General features: G+C 38.7%; 1 protein-coding gene across 1 annotated transcript; it reads left to right on the top strand.

The window, feature by feature from the left end:
* The first annotated feature begins 335 nt into the window (after positions 1-335).
* LOC108038984 (adenylyl cyclase X E) lies at positions 336-5,952 on the top strand. Its single transcript, XM_017115881.1, has 12 exons — positions 336-457; positions 507-647; positions 1,605-1,761; positions 1,820-2,597; positions 3,168-3,268; positions 3,332-3,689; positions 3,754-4,207; positions 4,269-4,630; positions 4,692-4,786; positions 4,842-4,993; positions 5,204-5,336; positions 5,396-5,952. Exons 1-12 carry the CDS (start codon positions 386-388, stop codon positions 5,950-5,952), a joined length of 3,360 nt encoding a protein of 1,119 aa, XP_016971370.1. The 5' UTR covers positions 336-385.
* The last annotated feature ends 18,157 nt before the right edge of the window (positions 5,953-24,109 follow it).

Raw genomic sequence — 24,109 nt, 5'->3', positions numbered from 1 at the left:
ATTCTTTAGAGGTATGCCACTTTGGAATCGGCTTAGGTTTGGTAAAGTTATGGACTCTCGACGTCCAATTTTTAGTCACATTTTTACAAGACATCGGAAAATTAGAAATAACTGACATGAAAATGGGTCAAAAATTTGATCGACGTTAAATTGAAAAATTTTAATGCAGATTTTTAGAGAATTGAATCACCATTCTATGTCACTTTGGAATCGTCTTAAATTTGGTAAAGTTATGGACTCTCGAATAATTATTATGAAATTTATGGCTTAAAAATTATACCCCGCTAAAGTAGGCATTGAGAACAATGTTCAGTTAATTTAGTTGAGTTGCACAGTCTAGTCATTCGAAGTCAGAGGCTGGATCAGTTTACGAAAATAAAGCAATATGCCCCCTTTTGGAGGAAAGTGCCAGCTCAACTACACGCGGGAGCGCATGTGGGAACCGGGCTACCTTAAGGTAAAATGTAGTTTGGCTTTACTTCAAATAAAATAAATGCAATTCCCAGGCCAAGTGTGCAGAGTTGCACTTGGAGGACGAGTTCCGATTGTATCGGATACGCCTTTGGAAAAGTTATTTATGCGTATTCTTCATGCTGCATATTTTTGTCACTTTTTTGCACTGTCTCCTGCTATTAACTACCGTTGAGGTAAGTAACCTGCAAGAGTATTATTTTAATGATGATACTTGCTATGAACACTTTAATTAAGCCTTTGGGTATTTAATTTGTAAAGCCATTTGAATAATTAACAAGAAAGGAAAGCTAACTTTGGGCGGAGCCGAAGTTGATATACCCTTGCAAAATACTCTGTAAATTATATTCTTCAAAATTATTCATATGATGCATTCTTAATACTCATAAAAAATCCCAACTTCCTAACTTTACAAACACCAAAGTTATGGCATTTCCGATCGTTCAGTTATATGGCAGCTATAAGATATAGTCGGCCGATTCTCATGAAATTCGGTAGGACAGATTAATTGGCCAAAAATAAAACCCATAGCAAATCTTAACTTCCTAACTTTACAAACACCAAAGTTATGGCATTTCCGATCGTTCAGTTATATGACAGCTGTAATATATAGTCGGCCGATCCTTATGAAATTTGGTATATCGGATTGATTGGCCAAAAATAAAACCTATAGACAATCTCAACTTCCTAACCTAATAAACACCAAAGTTATGGCATTTCCGATCAATCAGTTGTATGGCAGCTATAGGATATAGACGGCCGATCCCGGCCGTTTCGACTTATATACTGCGTGCAAAGGAAAGAAGGGTGTGTGCAAAGTTTCATCATTTTAACTTTGTTAAATACGACTTTTGAGGAAGAATTATTATTTTAAAATATATATTTATTTATTTAATTATTTTAAAATGTTCTTGTTTAGCAATTTTAGGTGGTAGAAACAATAAAAACTGGCTGTTTAAAATAAAATCTTGCATTTTTTGTTAAAGAGGGACTAAGGATAACATTTTAAAGTGTATTTAGTTAGTCGTCAAAAAATTGAATATCATAAATTGTGTATGTTTTTGTTTGATACTATAACAGCCGATATATGATATATAATAACTTTAAAAATAATATTTTTATTTCTTCTTCAGAGCCAAAAGATGTTATTTGATATATCACTTTATATTGGATGTTGCGTGATTCTTATAGTAGCATTGAGTGTCAACTTCTGCGATGGCTTCATTGCAAACAACACATGGTATATGTATGCGAGTTCGATGTTTGCATCCCTGATTTTGGTATTCGCGGGTAACCGTTTGAAAGCCTATATTAATATGATAATGACATTTCCTAACACTACTTACAGACCTCACGGAATCTATTTACCACAGTTTCGCCCACAATTGGCAACTGGGTACTTTCTACGACACCTACATAATATACATGATATACATGTTCCTGCCGATCCACTTTATAAGTGGAGCGGTTCTACTGGCCCTCCTGGTATCCGCCCTGTATATAATATACTATATTCAATTTCTTGCCAATGGCTTTCCCCAATTCGTGGCCGAACTGTTCTCAGTCGGCGGTATGTCCGTGGACATCCTGCACTACCTATGCATCAACCTGGTGGGCATATTCTATCGCGTGATGAACGACACGGTGGTGCGCTCCTCGTTCCTGGACCGCCACCAGTTCATCAAGGAGGAGCTCTGGCTGCGCAACGCCCGGCTCCAGGAGAAGCAGCTGCTGGACAGCATCCTGCCGCCCCAGATCTCGCAGCCCCTGCAGAAGGACATTCAGAACAGGATTGTCCTGGCTAAACAGGGCGCTGGCATTCGCTTGTTTAGTGCCTTGGAACGCACCATGGCCATCCAGATCCACCCCGATGTCAGCATCCTCTACGCCGACGTGGTGAACTACACCCACCTGACCACCACACTCACGGTGGAGAAGTTGGTAAAGGTGCTCCACGACCTCTATGGTCGGTTCGACATGGCTGCCTTCCGCTTCAAAGTGCAGCGCATCAAGTTCCTGGGCGACTGCTACTACTGTGTGGCGGGCTTGTCGGACCCCGATCCCGATCACGCGGACAACTGTGTGGCCCTGGGCCTCGCCATGATCTCCATCATCCAGGAAGTGCGGTAAGTCGCGTCCAAAATAAAGGTATTCTAAATTATATTCCTTGGATCGATCCCTTACTTTTTTTTTTTGAATGTCTTGGTTTTTTAACAAACTGTGTTCCGTGTCTAAAAAGCTGTAGGCATTCTTTGTTAACATACTTCAGAAAGGCTACATTCTAGTGCACACTGGCCTCCAATTTCAGAAATAGTTCAAGAAAAATAAGCATGCGCCACTTATGGCACAAAGGTTTGGAGTAAGTAAACCAAGCAAAAAAGTGGGCTCAAATAGAAGTAAATGTATTGTATGTATATTAAGATTTCTATGATGGACTACATTTAACGAAACAAGGATTTCAAAAGTAGTATTTGCATTACCTTATAAGTAGATTTATAGTCCACATTGTTGTTCTCAACCTAAAACCAATTTGTATCGATTTTGATTGCTTAGGTCATAGATAACCTAGAAATAGTCCCCATTTGTATTGGTATAATCTTAATTTATAAGCAGAATTGATTGGCTGTAATTTATGAACCAAATCTACCGCCTTCGTTTATGTTATTTTATATTATTTTTAACCCCCAATCCCCCAGTGACGTTCAAGGCTTGGACATAAATATGCGCATTGGGGTTCATTCGGGGTTTCTGTTCGCAGGGGTCATTGGCGAGGCCAAGCTGCAGTTTGATATATGGGGTGAGCTGGTCAATCTGCACCGCGACTTCCCGCTGGTAACCACTATTTTTCTAATCTTCCTAGGAGTGGACGTCACCATTGCCAATGTCTTGGAGTCCACTGGAGTGGCCGGTTTTGTGCACATCAGTGGTGCCACCCTGAACAATCTGAGCGACCAACGCTACGTTATTGGCGAAGGACCTGAAAGTGCAAGAAACCATCCGTTTCTGACAAATTACCATATAATTACATTCATAGTTCGGGAAGTATTGTCGGATAATGAGGAGGACAATGATGAGTTAATTGGTGAATTGCACACTGTCTCCCTCGTTAAATTAGCATCAATACAAAGACTAAGTGATAATACCGATGAAGGCTTAAAAGCTAGGTTCAGTGAAGAGTTGCACGAAGAATTTCGCAAAATGCCGGTCAGTCCGTTTAAGTAAGTACATGTTTCGAAGTGAATGTTTTTTAAATAATTAAAATTAAATTAAACTGTTTTACAGTCAGAAAACATTTTACGGGATGTATCGGCAGAAAGATGGTGCGACGCTCCCATTGTATCACCAGTTAAACATTTGTCTGACCTTCTACGACAACTCCCTGGAGAAGGCCTACCTCACACAAGTCGACTATATGTTCAAGTACAGCATGCTGCTGGCCTGGTGCGTTGGATGTGCCCTGTTGTACATTGAACTGATGGACACCAAAATGATATGCACCTCTTGCATCATTTTGCCCGCCATTGTGTCCACATTGGAGACCATTCTGACCTTCATCGCGTGGTACAAGAAGCTTTGCTGGGCAAGGTATGGGAAATACGGCCTGCCCCACAACTACAGTCGAGTCAGCTGCATTATATTTCGCATCCACGAGAAAATCATAGCCAGTCTGAGCATCCGAATCGTCATATACCTCTTCCTGGTGATATCCAGTTTCTGCGTGGTGTGTATTATTATGGTGAGTTATTAAAGCGATCGAAAATGTTTTTATTTACTTGAACGGCGATTCCCTCATTCAGATGACCTGCGATCCCGGAGAGTTTGAATTGATGTATATCGAGGAACGACTCTTTCACTACGAACAGGAAAGAAAGATATGTTTTCATCCCTGGGTTGCGACCAACATGGTCTCTCTAATGATCTGCCTGACATTAAGCTTCGGCCACATTCCGTTCTTGGTGAAAACAGCAATGGCCTTTTTGGAGACCATTGCCTACTTGATGATCATCTTCTTCCATTTTGAGTTTGTATTCCACCACAGCGTGACCACGAACCCCAATTTTAAGGCAGAGTACGCACATGCTCTGCTGATATGTGTCACCCTGATAATAATGTTTGCCAAGGAGCGCCAAATTGAGTTCACCAACAAAGTAAACTTCAAGTGAGTTCGATTCACTTCAAGCGAATTTGTATTGCATTTACATTTACTCCAATTTCTTTAGCTGGCGAGTTGAGTTGAGGAAAAAGGAGAGAGACGCTAATATCACCAATCACTCCATCATAATTATCCTGAACAACATTCTTCCTAGTCATATAGGTGAGTATTGGACTGAGGAGCACCAGTGGAATTGGACTGTATTCTCTTTTCGCAGTGGATGTCTACCTCAATTCATTAGCCAAGCACGAACTCTATTATGAAAATTATCAAATGGTTTCCGTCATGTTCGCCATGTTATTGAATTTTGAAATAGATCTTCGAAGCTTGCGAGTACTAAACGAGATTATTGCCGAATTCGATGTTCTGGTAAGCTATATAAGGCCCTATCTCGAGGGCAGGTAGAGAACAGTAAAATTGATAAATCACACATTCAAATATCAACATGTCCATGTATGCCTGCCGACAGCTTTTGTAGGTTATCCATAGATTTTCCCCAAAAAGGTTTTATTTCTTATATAATTGGAAGACGAGAAATATTTTTAAAAACTTCACTTTAAATTGTATACCCGATTACAGTTGCTGTTCTACAAGGAATATTATTCGGTTGAGAAAATCAAAATCGTCGGATGCACATATATGGCGGCTTGTGGACTGGACCTGAACTTTGCGGGTTCCACTAGTAAAACAGAGAAATCCGACACAGAACGAGGTGCTAAACGCTTGGATCGAAAAAACTAATTGCATTACATAACATTCCTTACGTTTCAGACAGCACCGGAAAGAATCCACGAAAACTGTCCTTCGGGCATGACAAAAACGATCTCGATGAGGTGGTCTTTGTGATGACCTCATTTGCCCTGGACATGATGCGCACCCTGGCCAAATGCAATCGCTCCTACCAGTGTATTAAGGCAGATCGGACTATTATGGATGGAACAATCGCCATCGGCATTTCCAGCGGCGAGGTGATGGCGGGAATAGTGGGCGCCTCGCAGCCGCACTACGACATCTGGGGCAATCCGGTCAACATGGCATCTCGGATGGAGACGACGGGTCTGCCGGGCAACATCCAGGTGACGGAGGAGTCCGCCAAAATCCTCCAGGACTTTGGCATACTCTGCGAATATCGGGGATTGACTTTCGTGAAAGGGCGTGGTGAAATACCGACCTATTTAGTGGGAATCGATGAAGACCTCAACTTCATCAATACAGAACGAAAACGAGCTCCAAGTCACGTGGAACGCAGTACGGTTATATCGTTGCAATCCACCTATTCTCAGCCAGATGCTTCGGATAATCGCAGTGATATGAGTAGCTATTCTTAACCTTCCTTAGTTAACTTCAAGTATTTTACTTCACTCAGAATACTTACACATTTGTATTTGAGTTCTATTTGATTTATATTACAATCTTTAAATAATTGAATAAATTCTATATACAAACAAGAGAGAACGCTATAGTCGAGTGCCTCGACTATTAGATACCCGTTACTCAGCTAAACAACTTTAGATTTTGCATTAACATAATGTGAATTAGGGTGACCACAGGAAAAAAGGACAAAAACTTAAAATTATCAATTTGAATTAGGCGATCTCTTAGAGCTGGCAGCTTTACAGCACGAGCATCAGCACCAGCGCTGCTTTAGCGCAGGCAGCTTTTGTCCTGCACCAGCATACACACATACGCCATTGTTTGACTCAGACCTCCAATTGATTTGATTTGCATAGTTCTTGGGATACAGTTCGTTATTGACAAATGAAAATTATCGCAATTTCCTTTAATAGAAATCCTTATCGAGAATTAACGTTGACTCTGTTGAGCACCTTGGCCAGCTGTTCCAAAGTCATCCGTTAGATGGCGCTATTGTATTACGCCATCTACCCTAAGACATTGGTACCACGGGCCATGAAAGGCGGAAATGTAGGCGCTAGCCAGGCTTAAGCGTTTAATGGGTTTTTGGGCCAATCGATAGGTATTGACGAAACAAATACATATCAATTAAAATTTTCATAATAGCATAAAAACTGGGGCCACAGCTTGTGGCTTGTGGGCGTCAGAGGGGCGTGGCACCATTTTGAAACAAACTTGCGCTGCGTAGGAATTCCTAAAATCTACATGCAAAATGCCAATCCTCTAGCTTTTATAGTTTCCGAGATCTCAGCGTTCATACGGACGGACAGACAGACGGACAGACGGACATGGCTAGATCGACTCGGCTAGTGATCCTGAACAAGAATATATATACTTTATAGGGTTGGAAACACTTCCTTCTACCTGTTACATACTTTTGCACGAATACAATATACCCTTTTACTCTACGAGTAACGGGTATAAAAAATGAAACCGAAATATTTTATAACATTTATTAACTTTAAAATTACGGATATTTGCTTTACATCACTTTAATTTCTCTACCAATAAAATATTTTCTCATTCTTTTAAAGGCGTACTAAATTGTCAACCCATTTTTGTTTACAGCGAGTGACTTGCATTTTCCATTCGAATTTCAAACATAATTAATGATTTTGCTACGCCTATCCATTAAAAGTGTCAAAAACAAGAGCAGCAGCAGCAAAAACCAGAATCAGAACCCTGAATGCTAACTAGATTTTGCCTTTTTGCCCCACTCCGTTCCAGTTTAATTGAATTATTCCCAAACCGTGTTAAAATGTTGAGCGCCGAGTGCCTACTGATTTCGATGGAACCCCTTTTCTCACGAGCAATTAAATGGTATTTTTACAAGCAATTTGCAAAATATGATGGCGCTGACAGACTGGAAGGTGAGATGATGGCCTCCCTTTGATGCGGATGATGCCCGTCATTGTTTGCTGTAATCGACGAGTTCTCGCCGGGGTAAAACATCAAAAAAGCACGACACACGAAAATGCGAAAATACGCGTTAGAGAAACAGCCATTTCCGGTGAAAGCCCCCAGGATACGGTGTCCCTTTCCGCTCGTTATTGAGTTGTTTTATCTGCACGGACACAGTCCAACGTCCCTTTGACATGTAAAACGCTCTCGTCCAAATGCATGTCCCCAAAAAAAAAACACGTTGGCTCGTTTTAACAAGAAAAACTCAATGCCAACAATTTGAAATTCATGTGAATTCCAAATGCAAATTAAAATGCGAAACTTATTTGTTCGAAATCAACCGAGAAAATTAAAATAAAATTATTTTGTAGTATATCTAAGGGTGGTTTTATTTCAACGAGGAATTTGTTAGCACCACAATACAAAGAAGTTGCAAAGCCTATTTCGTAATTTAAGATTTTAAATAAAAATAATTTCCCGATTTCATTTGTAGTTATATACAGTTTTTTTAAAACTCCTTTTCTTTGGCTTTCAACATTTCTTTTTTATTCAGTGATTTCTAGCATCCAAATCTCAAAACCCTGGTAAGTTGCCTGCAAACTGAATATTTATACCGAAAAATAATAAAAAGAATGTTCATTTAGATCTTATCCACAAAACACAGTTGTAAATTTGGCTAAGTGCAGCTACACATTTGCAATTAAAATTTTCAATTAAAATTAGAATAAAACGGACTGAGTTATTTTTCAGTTATTCAGTTGTTATAAACAGAGCAAAGTTTTAAGGCAACCTGGTGCCGCACTCTGTGTTACGTATTCAGATGATTACTTCAAATACCGAAACTGGAAATAAAGACCAGTTCTAGCACACTCAATAACAATGAGAAAAATGTTTTTATATGACTAAAAGGGAGAGCCAAAAAAAACAAGAACGCAATCGAAATCGAGTTTCATTCTCAGGGCATTTGCCATTCCCAGAATCCAAACTAACAACATTAACTCAAGTCCACACTAAAATGCGAAAAAAAAGATGGAACTGGAACTAAACCCTCCCAAGCTAACTAATCTTTTTTTTAGGGATTTCTTTTTCCCTTTTACTAGTATTGTGTGTGTGTTTTGCTGCCAATCCGAGCGACCAAAACGAAAATGTCATCATCAGCACAGCTTTGGTCAGAGAATGGAAGAAAACCCAACCGAACTGGGAACTATCCGACTCGAACCGCCCCGCCCCCGCTGCTGCCCCTCATTTATATACATATACACTGCCACTCAGCGTAACTTTTTATGTGCAACATAGCAGAATGATTGTGTTCCGTTCCAGAAATATCAGCACAACAAGCACGGCAACAACTCCGGCCACAGCAACAACATCTTAAGCCGTTTCGCATAAAATTTCACACACCATTTTAGCCAAGTGCCACATTACCTGCACACAAGATGGGACTCGACTCGCCTCCTCCCAAAACCCATCCCAAACCCCATCCATGCCCGGAATGTCCTGTGAACCAAACCGAGAAAGAAAAATAAAACGTCGGAAAAATGCTGCAAAACACGAAACTGAACATAAAAAATACCTTTTGACACATGCAAGCAGAACCAAATGGGGGCGTGGCCACAGCCAAAAGTGTTGGCCAGTTGAGGGAAGCGGATGGAAAGGCTTAAAATCAGCGGGCAAGGACTAAAATGGCGCCAGCCAAACGAGCTGAAAAGGAAAAGAAAAATCTTGAAAATTGCATTTTAAGAAGAACTTCGTGTGGCTACATCGAAAAATCTATAAACACACACACATGAGAGGGTACATCTATATCTATATATATACAGAACTATATGGCAAAGTGCGACTAAATGCAGACGATGGAAAAAGGATACAGGGAAGCTCAATCTGGCAGTGACTTGGGGCCACAATAGCCATTCGGTTATCCAGTTGGTCAGCAAAGCATGCAGGACCAATCCAATACAATTTTAACGGTAATGTTGGCCGAAAGCAAGCGATGGCGAAATTGATATGGCCAACAAAATGGTGAGCCCTTACATTCACTCACACCCAAACAACTGAGGTGCAGATGCAAACAAAAATATCACGTATACGCACCATAAACAGCGGAGCTCAAAGGATCCGGAATGGGAAACGATTGCTCTGCTTTCTCTTGAAAACATTTTCGATTCTAGCATTTTGAAACAGAAAATTTGATTTTGGGTGAGATTTTAATGGTTGGTCTTTTAAAGCATAATTAAGCTTTTCCTTATTTATACAAATTCAATAACCTTATTTGCTTGACGGGGAAGAATACTATTAAAAATTGTGACTTTTCAGAAAGTCCTGGATGTAAAAGTCAAACACCCAACTTTATGTACTACAAGAAATTCCATGTTGTTTGCCACTCAGAGCCAACCTACTTGGGCAGAAATCCAAATCCGAAGCGCGAAAACCGAGCGGCAACAACTACAGAATTATGGCAACAAATTGCGAACAAACAGGCAACAAACAAGTGAATCACCTTTAACGCTTCCTATGCACTTTTTGGTCCTTCGCCCTGCCACTCGCTCTCTATCCTTTTTCCGGCCAAAGGAGCTTGGGCAGTCGGCAGTGAAAAACAGGCACGGCGTTCGATGGGCGGAAGGCGTGGCAGGTTCTGTCATAACTTGCACTGCCTTCAGGCTACTCAAAGAACCAGGAATGACAAAAACTGCACAGAAGCAGCAGCAGACTGGCTGAACAGCTAAAGACCGAGACATGCATGTCAAAGGACAACGAAATCTTTGAGTGTGAGCTTTGGGGCTCGAACACAGAAAAAAATACATATTGCCGTGTTATGTTTGCTGGTGAAAAAAAAAATTTTTTGGGACTAGAATTTGCTTCTAATATAATTTTTCCCAAACAGGCTTCGCTTAAATTTGTATTTTAGTGCGATTGTTATACATTAAAAGACAACCAGCCTGGCTTAGCAAGTCATTCGAAAAATCAAACCGAATTGTTAGAATCTTATTTGTGTGGGTTTTTTTAAAAAAGCTATTGCAAATTGTAAGATGAAACTTTCTGGCCAATATTTGCGATATCTACAAAGGCGATTCCGAAGTCACATACGAAGGGTTCCGAGAAATAACTATAGATTTCTCATGCCAATGGATGTCGATGGCTATGAAGAGGTTATGCTTTGGGAAGATGACGATCAAGAAATTCAATTGATGGATACTGGTTTTAGTTTTGTATAGGAAATATGATTAGTTGATCAATTCTACGCGATTGAATGCCTATTAAAGTCGATCATTTTGAGAAACTGCTTTCATTTGCTAATTTCTTGCTTTTATAATATTTGCTTAAAAGCAGTATGGATTTTTTAAGAGTTTTTGTTACTAAAAAAGATTTTATAAATTTCAAACTTGACATTAATTCATTTATATTCATATTTAAAAACAAAATTGGTCCTACAATGGTTATTGAAACAATCAAAAGTGGGTCATCCTTGGCTTTTCAGGGTGGTCTTAATTGAAAGCCAACCCACTGAAGCTCGATTTTGTTCGCAGTGCATGAGTGTGTTTCCGTTTGTGTGCGTTGCTTAACACTCAAAAGCGGAAGTAAGCGGCGTGTGCTGCGGTCGAGGATGAGCGGAGTGAAAGGAGTGAGAGGAGCGACTGGGAAAAGGAGTGGGGCGGGACAGGAAGCAGGCTGAAGTTTGTTTTCTTGCGGCCTCATGACTGGCACTTCTGTCTGCTGCTGCTATTTCTGCTGCAGTGACAGCAAAAACCGAGAAGAGACAACGGCACGGCAGCCCACGAACGCGAAGATGGCAGCAGGTGGAGGAGGGAATGTGGCAGGTGGAAGGTGGAAGGCTGCAGGTGGAAAGGCTGCAGGCTGCAGGCGAAAGGCAACAGGACAGGTGTGCTGCACTAACCGACACAAAAATATCACTTTAAAGTTTGCCAGTGAGTCCTGTCGTCTGTGTTGGTTTTTGACATGAAATTGCATTACATTTCACACGGAAACAAGTTGGGTGTTGCAATGAGTTGGCTCTGCACTTTTGAACATTGTCTTATTTTTATGCCAACTGTCGTTCGGTTTCTCGAGTGAAGTGTACAAATTAGTTGGCCTTGTCACAAGCAGCAGCAGCAGCAGAAGCAGCAGCAGCGAGCGCCGCAACAACAACTTACTCTTGTCTGGCATCCTTAAGCTACTTTTCATCGATCCGCTCAGCAATTACGTGCAGCGTTCTCTCTACGGAAACAATTTATCAGACTGGGCAAACGACCCAAGCTGCTTTTCTCGCCGAAGGAAACAAAAAATCGAGAAAAGAAACACGAAAACAAGGGCCCCGGCCACTTTTCTTGGGTAGAATGTATGCCCAAAGTGCATGGTAAAGTAAATTTTATTTAACGGCAGCAACAAACAAACAAAGTGGGGAATTTTCACCAAGAGTTATGGTTGGAAATTTGAGATACTCTTTAAGTATGCAGTGAGTTGAACTGGAATAATATGAAAATATAAATGACTGTAAGGGTATGTTTAATATTTGACCTACTTCCTTATTTGTTTAATCAAGTATTGAAAAATGAACTATTGAATTATTTTAGTAACCAAATAAATACAAATTATACTTAATTAGTTTCCAATACAAAAGTAATTAAAAATTAAGTTAAATGCAGATTTGGCAATGTTTTATAATTCCCAATTTCTTTTTTTATGGTTAACCGTACTCTATTCCACTTTTACAAGTAGTAGTAGTTACTTGTTGTGCCCTATAATTTTGAAAACAGAGGTTCCCTTCAGCTATCATATTGGTAAGTTGGTATACCCCGGCTTCAATCAACAACCGACAAAACGGGGCCTTGAACTGCGTGGGGGAAATGCCAAGCAACAGAGGCAAACATGGCCTGGGGCCAATGAACCATATTAAGGAACGCCCTCGCCAGGGATATATGGTATGGTAAGGATCGGAGCCCATCCCAGTTCGCTCACCTCATTCGGTTGCTGCCAAATCGTCACATCATTACTTATAGTCCGGCAAAATATAGTGTTTTGTGTTGGGCCTAGCCTAAAAATAGACTGACTCCGTCCAAATTGAAAACGTTTCGGCTAAAATGCACTTAACGAGCCAGCCTAACCGGCGGAGATCCAGATCCCCGCCAGCCCCTTCCATTGACTGACAAGCGCCAGTGTTGAAATTTATTGTGCTAAGCAAACGGGCAATTTACCAAACTGCAATTGCCGGAGAAGCAGCAGAAGGGATTGGTGGTTGCAGGAAGGCCAGAAGGGCAGAGGGGCAGAAGGAGGCAGAGAGCGCGCTGTGCTTAATCGTTGCGCTAAATTAACACGTATACGCCATGTGGCTGTTCAAGATTTTTGTCTGCCTGGCGATTGCTGAGTTCCAGGTTAGACGGTCGGTTAGTTGCTCACATTTATCGTTGCATACTGTACAAGCGGTAGAAAGTTTTTTTTTCTCTTGGGCATTCTTTAGTTCGCAACACTGCTGAATTTTTAGCCGATATGCTCTCAAAATCCTTTTGTATTATATTTTAATATAAACCCATTTTATGTATATAGGATTAAGTGAAGCTTCAATGCTTTGATAAATAATTTTGAACAAATAATTAGCTTGGAATAAATTATTGAATATTTTTATAGTTGGAATCGTGCTACCAGAATTCAGCTTAAACAAGAGAGAACGCTATAGTCGGGTGCCCCAACTATCAGATACCCGTTACTCAGGTAAAGGGAGTGCGAGGGAGATGGAGATAGAAACTTTGATCACGCATAACTTTTTAACGAATGGTCCGATTTGAAAATTTTCTTCTACATTTCGATAGGTATTGATAAACACAATAAAACTGCATTTTTACTTTTCCGAAATATTTAAATTTTTAAAATCGTATATAAGCGATTGTGGGCGTTAAAGGGGGCGTGGCACCATTTTGAAACAAACTTGCGCTGCGTAGGAACTTCTAAAATCTACATGCAAAATGCCAATCTTCTAGCTTTTATAGTTTCCGAGATCTCAGCGTTCATACGGACAGACAGACGGACAGACAGACGGACAGACGGACAGACGGACAGACGGACAGACAGACGGACAGACGGACATGGCTAGATCGACTCGGCTAGTGATCCTGATCAAGAATATATATACTTTATAGGGTCGGAAACGCTTCCTTCTAGCTGTTACATACTTTTGCACGAATACAATATACCCTTTTACTCTACGAGTAACGGGTATAAAAATAGGGCAGATCAGCTAGAAAAAAGAAACACAAAAATTAAGTAGTGACAAAATAAAATTATTTTAAAATCAAATTTTCAACCACAAAATAAAAAAAAAATTGATTTGAAAATATACTTGCAAGAAATATATACTTGCACTGTTAGTTATTAAAAGATGCTTATTTCCCATTTTTTTTAAAATTACCAGCCTGTTTTTTAATGACTCTACCAAGCAAGAGTTTTTTTCTTAAAGTATTTTATTTAATAGGTATTTTAAATTTGTAAATTTTTTTATAACAATAAAAGTACTTCAGAAAAATGAAAGAAATTGTAATTTTTAATATATATTTAATATTTAAACGGATATTTATCTATTGTATCAATGGTTAAGATCAGAGTTATGAAATCAATAAAACAATAAAATATTACATTGGCATTGTCTTTATTGGTAAGACGATTTGATGTAGTAATTTTAGCTTATTTTATTTTATAGTCAAAACCTCCCGGAATTTTTTCCGCGGCAATGCTCACGTTTTATGGGCCACAATTTCACAGTCAGCCAAGTTAGCCAAGTGGAGGTGCCAATATTGTTGTAAACTGCTGATAGTTGCCTCTGCCAATGTGGCTGTTGCCCGGCAAAGTGCAATGCGCCAAATGCGATTGCCATTTGCTCCCCAGCTCGTATTCCTTTTTCCTTTTTTTTCATTTCCCTCCGGTTCGTGCTGCTCCGTGAGGAGTTCTCATTTCTGTTTCACTTTTATTGCATTTCATTCGTTTTTCGCCACTCAGCGGCAACAGAAGGAGCGGCGAGCGAAATGCGAAATACATTTTTAGTTTTCTAATCGACGCGCGTTCATCGCATAAAAATAATGCAATAAACGATAATCCGAACGAAGCCAGCTGCATTTTTGGCTCGACTTTTGTTCGGTGACTCGATAATGTCTTGTTTATGGTCGCGGGCCAAAAGGGGAAGGGGAGCTAGGGTATCTGTGCAGGAATGATGGCTAATATCGGAATATTTTGCCAATTGTTAGGGGACGAAAAACGACTAAAAGGGAAACTGCATTTAATCGATCTGCTGCTGAGAAATTACTTTTTGGTGCATATACACCACGAAAAAGTGGTGATGCGACTTTCATCAGAAAAGTAATTTTAATCAACAATAATATGTATATTTCTAAAACTTGTACAGGGAGAACATGCTTTTAAATATCTTTAAATATTTTCAAGCCATTAGGAGGGTATATGATCTTTATGGCGACCTATGGTTGATTTTCATAGAATCTGCTACTGTAGTTCACTAGATATAAAAAGCACTTTCATCAAAACTTAAATTTGGAACTTGATTTATTTAAAGCTGTTCAAAAAAGAGGCTTCCTTAATAGAGGGCTAAAGCCCCTCTTAAGTAAGCTCTTAATTTTGTTTATTAAAATAACATTCCCCATACTTTTTTCAATTAAATAAAATCACGAATATATAATTTAATTGGAATTCAAATCCGTTCCTGCTCATTTGTATTCAAATAAGCCAATTGTCAGTGACATTGAACTCCGTTCAGCTTCAATTTGTTTGAAAATTCCCCCGGAACGCAAATCGAGTCCCATTTCAACTTAAAGTTCAAATGAACTTTGCCGACAGGCAAAACAGGTGAACATGGATCCGGAACAGCTGAGCCACTTGGAGGACACAGAGCTCCTGAGAATGATAAACGGCTCGACTGATAGAGCTAAGCAAGTTGAATGAGGTGGGGTGCTTTACTGTTTTCTGTTTTCAGTTGTTTATTTTTTTGCTGCTTCCGTTCGCTACGCGAAATTTAACAACACAATAAAACACATCAAATAAATTTGCGCTGAAATTTTGCTTATCGGGGAGGCGTGGCAGGGCATTGGAGGATGTTTAAGCGGGAGATTTAATGGCAACTTGATAAGCAGACAGCCGGGAGTCGCTTTAAACTCATGGTAATAAACTCAGCGAGCCGTGAAGCTGTTTTGAGAATCTAAATAGACTCGCCAAAGCAACTTGAATTTATTTCCCCACTCCCCCAGTGCCCCCCAGGAAAAAGTTAAGAGTTGAAAAAAAATACGGAGCGGGGAAAACAAAGGCTAGAAATAATACCGCGGTATGCATAATTTCGAATGGTTTTTCGGCGTCGAGGCGGCCACATTATGCAACATTCCTTTCAGCACACCCAGCCATCTACGAGAACCCAACCCCTTACCGCATGCTCATTATGATAATAAAAATGCCGAGCGGCACGGAGATATGGCCAAGGAGGCGGACCAGATCTGCGTGGGAAATTTCCACGGTCCTCCACGGTCAAAGCCCACAACAACAATTAAAACGTTATTAAGCGGCCGACGGAGGAAAATGGGAATGATGCAGGGAGGAAATGGCGGACCACAAAACAGATACAATGAAAGGTAGAAAAGCTAAAAACGAGCAGCAAATAAATGACAATGCGGTAAAAAAATGTAAGCGGTTTTTTTTTTGGCCAAGGATGTGGACAAAAGGCAGTTCTGCTAATGAATGTGTGGGCTTAATGGAAATGTTCATTTTTTCACGTGTGTATGTCTAAACTAATGTGGCTACACTGCACAATCAATAAGTCGGGCTGCAACTAAAAATGTTATTAAATCAAGGGTTATTTAATAAAATAGACTCCTTACGTGTATTACAAATGATGAATTGAAACATTTTGGGTATTTATTAACAATAGTAAAAACGAGTTATTAACCTAACTGATGATACTCTCAATTTTCACCAAAAAAGTATTTAATGAAACCAAAAACCCATCTAAATTCCAATAAAAACCATTTACCTTTGATTACTGAAACCAAATAACCTATTATACAACGGAAATAATTGGTTGTAGCTATTAAAACCTTAACTAGTTTAATTTATATTAAAGACCTATCATCAAGTTTGAACTATACAAATTCATCGATCTTAGTGTGGCGTGTGGGGCAAGCGACAATCAATTGGAAAGAAAATTAAAACAAACTTTTGTTGCACAGTACAATGTTTCTAAATTATTGTTGCTGCTGCTGATGCTGCGTTTGTTTTCTGGTCTTGAAATGTTAATTACGAGCACATGAAAAGAATTCCATTTTGGGGCGCTGGGAACGAAACAAAAACTTCACAAATGTTAATTATTTAGTACGGCAAGAGAACAAAGAATCTTAATGCAGGCAGAAACACAAAGCAACAAACAAATAAGTACACACATATGCATAAAGGAGGCGAACGGCAGCGGAACGTACAGAATAATGCACTCTGGCACACATTCCCCCACAGATACACAACTATTTGTACAATCGGAAGGAAAGTTCATATTAGGGAGGATGGGGGAAAAAAGTTATGACTCTGCATTTTAATTAATGAAGAAAAACGAACATATTATTTTCCTGATACGAAAAAGGAACCTTTCACTATTTTTATCCGCATCTGATTTTGAAAAAAAAAAAAACTCAGAGGGGAAATAAAAGTTTGCTGGCTTCCCTTTCCAATAATAAAATAATAAGTTCAAATTATAGTTTTCTCATTATTGCTGTTTTTCCCAATTCCCATGGGAAACTGGGACTCACCAGCAGATTCTATTATTGCCTATAGTTGCCTATACAGTTTATTTTAAAAATAGGAAAACTCCACTCTAACACCCAGAAAACGTTAATTCTTATGCGAGTTTCTATTTGGTTATTTGATGAAAGTCAAAGTATAGAGTAGTGATATTAATAATGCATAATTATTCTCTTGCGAAGGCTTGCAATCAAGGGGTATCTAATAGTCGAGGCACTTGACTAAACTTAAAACTTTTAAACACAAGTTTCAACAATATTCAACGACGTGTTTTGACTAATAAAGTCGTTGGATCAATTTTTTGATAATTTTGTTATTTTTATACATTTATTTTTTATACTTTCGGTCTGAACATAATTTTATTTACTTAATTACTAATAATTACATATGTGCATTTCCATACTGTTGAATGGGATTGTAAAAAATAACAGGAGGGTTTTTCACAAAATTAGAATATCTATCATTTTAAAAAATATTATTTTATTATTTTTATTGATTTGTCCATTTCCCGTAGCTAAAGTTTTTGAATTGTTTAAGATGATCCCATTGCTTGAAGAATAGTCTTAGGAAAAATGCAAAATTGTCAGCCCAAATTTTACAGTTCATACAATTAATAAGGGATTAGAAGCAACTTCTGTTCCACTTTTTGGCCTAATTGGGTAGAATCTAGTGAAGGGCACTCGTAGTCAAAACAACCAGGGTGAAGAACTCTTGGTGCAACAGCCGGAAACAACAATAGAAAAATTCGCGGCAGAACCGGAAGCGGAAACTTTGAACCACTAGTTATGAGCATCGTTAATTAAACTACTCGGTATAAATCATAGGCTCCGCAGCGGAGGAGAATGTCTTCGAGCTGCCACGTTCTCGGCCACACCCCCATTATCTGTCTATCCATCTATCTGGCTATCTGGCCAGGCGTCCATCTCTTCGCCGGTTTTCAGCCTGCTCCACTTGTTCAACTTTTGTCTTAGCTTCCTTTTCCTTGGCCTTTGTATGCTACAACTTGAGCGGACGAGCGAGAAGGGTAGACTTGGCCAAACACTTTTCACGTTGCGCGAAATTTATCATGATTCCATTACATAATTAAATCCGTTTTAATAGAAACTTTGCACGTCTCTCTTGTTGCTGTTGCTGTTGTTGGTGTTGCCCTCGTCTCTGGCTGCTGTTGCTGCTTTTGAGATGTATTTGGTAAAGTTTCCATCGCCAGGGCCAAATTGAAAAACAAAACAGTCCAAAGGAAGCTGGAAAGTTGCCGCTGCCGCCGCTGCCGGCGTCGCTGCTATTGCGTAAATGAAATTAAGAAAGTAACCAAAGACTCAAAGCTGCTGCCCGCTCACGCTCCTAGCAGCCCCTTTACCTTATCTGCTGCGAGCTCAAAACACTGCGGAAAATCTTTCATTTCTGTTTTTAATAATCAAAATATGTTATTAACATTAAAACGCAGTTTTAAAAATTGTTTTCAATTATAAATATTATAAGAAAATTATAAATATTGGTTCCATTTATTACGCATAATATCACATTTATTATTTAAGCATTGTATTAACTGAATGTCAAATTTCTTGAAATTCTCCTTCACCGTAAAAAATATTTTCTATTATGTACAAAATATCCAAAGTACTTATGTGTACTTTTTCATTACTTATCATTTAAAAATGTCCAATTTCTTGAAATTAAAATATTTAAATAAAATAAAATTAAAAATATTATCTGTCATGTACATATATCCGAAATACCTATATAAACTTTATTATACCTATGTATACTTTATTATTACTTTTCATTTGAAAAAACCTATTATTAAATAAATTTGTTTTTCTAATTTGCTTACTTTGCTATTTATAATGCTTAAAATATTCATTTATTTTATATTATAATAAAATCAATTCATTCACACTACAAACTATGCTAGGTGGAACTTGAAAATGTTTCAGATATCCAATAAAAATTCTTCGTTCTATTATCTAAAATGAACCTTTGTGTTGGCGTAACACTTTTTCGCAGTGAATCCTTGGCTTTTATATCTGTTCCACTCGTACCCCGTCTGCCACTGTTGCTTGGTTTTTGTCTTGATAAATTACCCCGTCCTTGGCAGCGATTTCAACGTTGTCGGGCGACACAGTAAAGTGATATTTTTATTTGGAGTCTCGCTTTCTTCCCTCGGTTCCCACTCGATTCTTTTTCTTTCTTCACCTCGTCCCCTCAATTGCTGCCATTTTTAAATCTTGCCAAATTGTTAACGACGCCAAAGTTGCCATTGAATGGGAGTAAAGGCGTTCTTGAAAGTCCTGGCGTTGGCCAAAAGGGGGTGCGGTGGAAGGGCGGATGGTTGGGTATCCAACGACTAGGAACAAGAACGACAAAGTTTAGTAAATGAAAATAATTTTCAGTTGGAAAATTATTTAAAGTAGTTCATTAAGTGGGCAACATTATTTTGTTTTTTAATGTTTGTATCCGCTGTCATTTGATACGGAGCTTAAAGCTTAAACTATTTATAAACTATTTTTTACTTGCTCTCCTGCGTCATTAAGTTTGGAGAAACCATTTTGTTTGACAATATTCATTCAATTTATTTTTATTATTTTTAATATATATATCACGTTAAAATTAAAAATAAACTTTTTAAGACTTACAGAATTTTGCAGCATAAATTATATTTCCGAGCTTAAGACCTGGAAAGTCATATAAAAAGGACCTAAGCATATCTTAGGTAAGCACCGCTGAAAATAAATAACGTTCCATTTAGATATTTCCATTTTAAAAGGTTGTTCAAAAACGTTTGGCCCCCAAAAACAATGAACTTGGAAAAACCGAAAATTACAGATAGACTAACGTTCTCATCAAAAATAGGTACAGCTGAATGAGGGAAGGGATATGCCTAGAAAACCGAGCTTTTAAAAAACAACATTTATAAAGGGCTCTTTAACTTTCTACAACTAACCAGGTGTAGTCAGTTACCCCAACCGCAGCCTCTAAATTTTCAATTAAAATCGCATTAGAAAACCACATGCAGACTACAAGCCGCCGCTTTCCAGCTTGTTGCTAAGAAGACTCTTCTCCTTTTAGCCCCACTTCGTGTGCCGCACTTTCCTTATCCCCGCTTGACAACTCACTTAAATCGCAATAAATAAAGCAAAAGAAAAAAACTGAAAAAGGTAGCACACACACACCTGACAACATTGAAGGAGGGGCTGAGACAAAACGATCCTGCATCACTGATAAGGAAAATCCTCGGAAATCCCACTCAAGCGTTGGGCCACAGCAACATCGAGCAAACCCGTTCTCAAATACCCGCAACGGGCATTAAAATAAAATTAATTTTTCTTTCCACCGAAGCAGGCAGCAGAAGCAAAATGACAAAACGATTGACTATTAAAATGGATAAGGCATAATATTTTTCGCATTTTGCGGTTGCGAAGAGAACGGAGAATAGGCGGTTATGGGAAAAACTTGTGGGAGGAAGCGCCACGTAAATGTGAAAAACATAGTTTACAGTCGGAGCTTATCTCACTGAGCCAATAATGTTTGCCTTTTCACAATGACAAAAGCACTCAAGCACCGAATGGCAGAGGGGGTAAAAAAGGACATAAAACGAGCAAACTGAAGGCTTAAAATAAAAATGAGAAAAGTTTTTTCTTATGATTGTGAAGAAACAAAATACACTCTTACTCGCGCTTGAGCTTAAAATAATGCTGATATATATTTAAGTAACGTTTAAGTAACTTAAAAAATAAATGCATGGAAAAAACGTGGAAAAAATAAAAAAAATTTGAAATTCAAAAATATATATTAAATATATAAATAATTGTTAAATAACTAAACAAAAATATTTAAGTAAAAATATTATCAAAAATAAATAAATTCGATTCAACCGGTTCTATATTCCAAGTAATACAAATTCGAGACTTATTTTCAATCAATGAAACAAAACTCAAAAATTAAATTTTTTAACAGAAAATAAACTTACAAACTTACAGATTAATGAAATTATATAAAACTCGATTAATAATTATTATTTTGTGGGTAAAACTATAAATAAATAAAAATCAGGTGATAATCGTTGAAAATTAGTTTTTGTAAAACAACTTATTATTTTTACAATCCCAGGCTAATTATCTTTAAACTTTTATATTTTTTTTAAAGTATTTTCATATCATACGAAGGACTGGTAAGTGTCTGTATATATATGTATATATATATTATATATGTACATCGCTCTGTGGCTGGTTTGTGCTCTTAATGTTTTCGCAACGGCAATTAAACATTGAGTGTTTGGGCCAACCCGTTAAGCCACAGGAAGTTCAAGCTGAAGATGCCATGAATAATTTCCTGCTGCTGACCAAGAAAAAGCTGCGGGGGGGAGTGAGATAAAGCATAGCTCCAACGGAAGACAAAGCAACCGCAGCAGAGTGGGAGGAAGAGAGCAATATGTGCTGTGAGGATGTGAGTGGACTCGAAAAAAGTTTCTCCGACTGCGGTGTGGCTTAGTTGGCTTTTGGGGTCTTCCTCTTTTGGACACGACCGCCCTCCAAAAACCATCTATCCCCCACTTGCCACGTCGCCCGAGATTATGGCTCGCTTAGTGGGCAATTATCGCCTGCAGGGCCCATAATTATTATCATCACCAGGACCAAGTTGCACTTTCATTTCATATTCAAAAGGCGTTCTCCGGCCCCACTATCTGTGTCTCTGTCTCTCGCCGGGCGGTCTCCTGGGGACGGGTTGCATGTTATCTGCTGCCACACATGAGCGGCATGAGCAAGCCGAGTGAAACTACTACGAGCACATGCTGAAAACATAAATATAACGGAGATATCCCCGGGGGGCTGCAAATGGGCGGCTTTCGGGGGCAGGACCCGTCAGTCGAGCCTCCTCGCACAATGGACTCCGGTTGCGAGTGGAATCGTAAGTGCGCCGCCTGCCCGGACTCTGATGAGCGACTGCCACTAAAAATAATAATAAACGTAAATTTCTCTAATTTACACACACACACTCGCATGCTCAGGACAATGGTTTCACACACGCACACACAGTGGGAGAGAGCAGCTTTTGACAGGCACACTGACACAATGCCCTATAGAGATGCTTTGAGGGAAAATCCCAAGGAAAAGAACTTCCAATGCCCTGCAGCAACTAGGGAAGGTATCGATTTAAATAAACATCTAAAAACAATTTTTAAACTTCTGTGAGGTGTCCTTATATATTTAGCAAAATGTATTTCTAACTTGTTATGTACAAAATTAAATTAAATTTGTTGCATTAATAACAAGGACAATATGTATGTGTATATATGTGTACTCTCAAATCATCACTTATGTTATTTATAAGCTATTGTGTTCTCGGGATCGTTGTTAGCATGTACTTAAATTAGTGCCCAAAATATTGCTTTGCTACTAATATTATTACCTGTAAAATATATATTCATTATAGAAAATATTATTACCTGGAAAATAATATAACAATAGCTTTTTAGAGTTTTTGCTAAAGAGTATGGTAATGAGAAGCAGTATAGTTTAACCAGTTTTTCATTCCACTCGCAAACGTTTTCCTCGAGTCATTATGCTCCTTCTGCCACGAGCTATCTCACTCTGACCCACCGTACTCCTTTCCCCTGTCAAATAAACAACAAAGTCACTGAAATTTAATTTCCCAGCATCAGCAGGAACAACAAAAAAGCAAAGGGATGCCAAGGAGCGAGAGATGAGGGGCACTTGGCAGCATGTTCATGTTGCTGCTGTTGTCATGTAGCGACAGCGTTCTCCCCTCTCTGTCGCTCTGAAGCCGCTGCAGTAGCCGAAAAGTTGCCTTATCACTTGGGCGCATTTACATAAAAAAACCACAAATAAAAGTTGCCAACTAACGCAGCACCAAGGAGCAGAAGAAGAGGACTGTAAGGAGCAACAGCAGCATCTGAATCGGAATCAGAAGAAGAGCCAAAGAAAATAGAAGCACAATCACAATTGGGTTTGGCTACACACTGGAAGAAATAACCCTTTAAAGGAAGTTTTTGATTTCCAGCAAAGTGCAGTCATCAATATACCATAAAAATATGCATTATCATATAACAAGAAAGGAAGTTAGCATTGCCAAATTATGTCAATTTCGTCAGGTTGTAAGATAAATTTACACATCTCTCCTAAGGTAGCTTTAAAATATAATCTGGAGATTTTTATTAAATTAAAAGGAAATAACTGCACTTCCTCAAAGTGGCTGTATTTCCAGTTTTTCTATTAATTTTACGAGCCTTTATACGTCATCAAAAATATATATTTCTCAAAAACTCGTAAATATCTCTTATACTTCTTTAAAAAATTGCGGGCTTGACTGTTGTCATTTTGTAATTTAAATATTTTATTGTAGTCCAAAAATGGCACCTATAATATGGCCATGTCACAAAATATATTCCGCTGCATTACTGAAAATAGAAACAGAGTTAGTTCTCTTATAATTTGAGTTCACTGTAATTATTTCGAAATAGTACTTGGGACTACTATTTTTGTTATCTTTGAAAGTTAAGTAATCTTGTTAAGTAAGCCTTAAAATGACCACGAAAAATGAACGATCGAATCGGGAGCTATCCCGAAATAATAAATCAATGTTGATAAGAATATACTTGCCTGCCCCCTCGACTTTTCCTGCAGTGTACCCCTTTGCCTGTGACTGAGTAAGAGTGACTGTGGCAGTGAGTGGCTCACCAAGTTGGAGGGGGGTGGAGTGGAGAGGGGGACGTAATGAAGGGGGCACAGCTTAAGCATTAAAAACTTTTCACATTAAAGCACATTACAACAACAAATCATAGAGCAAACAAAACAAACGCATACAACAAACACTGTCACACACACACACACTCGCATATGTAGAGCAACACATTTAGATAATATGCTACAACTGCTGTGGCCCAAA

This window comes from Drosophila rhopaloa, unplaced genomic scaffold, assembly GCF_018152115.1.
Source record: "Drosophila rhopaloa isolate 14029-0021.01 unplaced genomic scaffold, ASM1815211v1 contig_2, whole genome shotgun sequence".
NCBI classification, from domain to species: domain Eukaryota; kingdom Metazoa; phylum Arthropoda; class Insecta; order Diptera; family Drosophilidae; genus Drosophila; species Drosophila rhopaloa.
This window is presented reverse-complemented; position numbering and strand designations above follow the sequence as displayed.

Excerpts from the sequence above, each read along its gene's own strand:
- LOC108038984 (XM_017115881.1), top strand. The coding sequence starts at position 386 with ATGCCCCCTTTTGGAGGAAAGTGCCAGCTCAACTACACGCGGGAGCGC. Across the intron at positions 3,269-3,331 it reads GCTGCAGTTTGATATATGGG|GAGTGGACGTCACCATTGCC; the intron begins GTGAGCTGGTCA and ends TAATCTTCCTAG. Across the intron at positions 4,787-4,841 it reads CATTCTTCCTAGTCATATAG|TGGATGTCTACCTCAATTCA; the intron begins GTGAGTATTGGA and ends CTCTTTTCGCAG.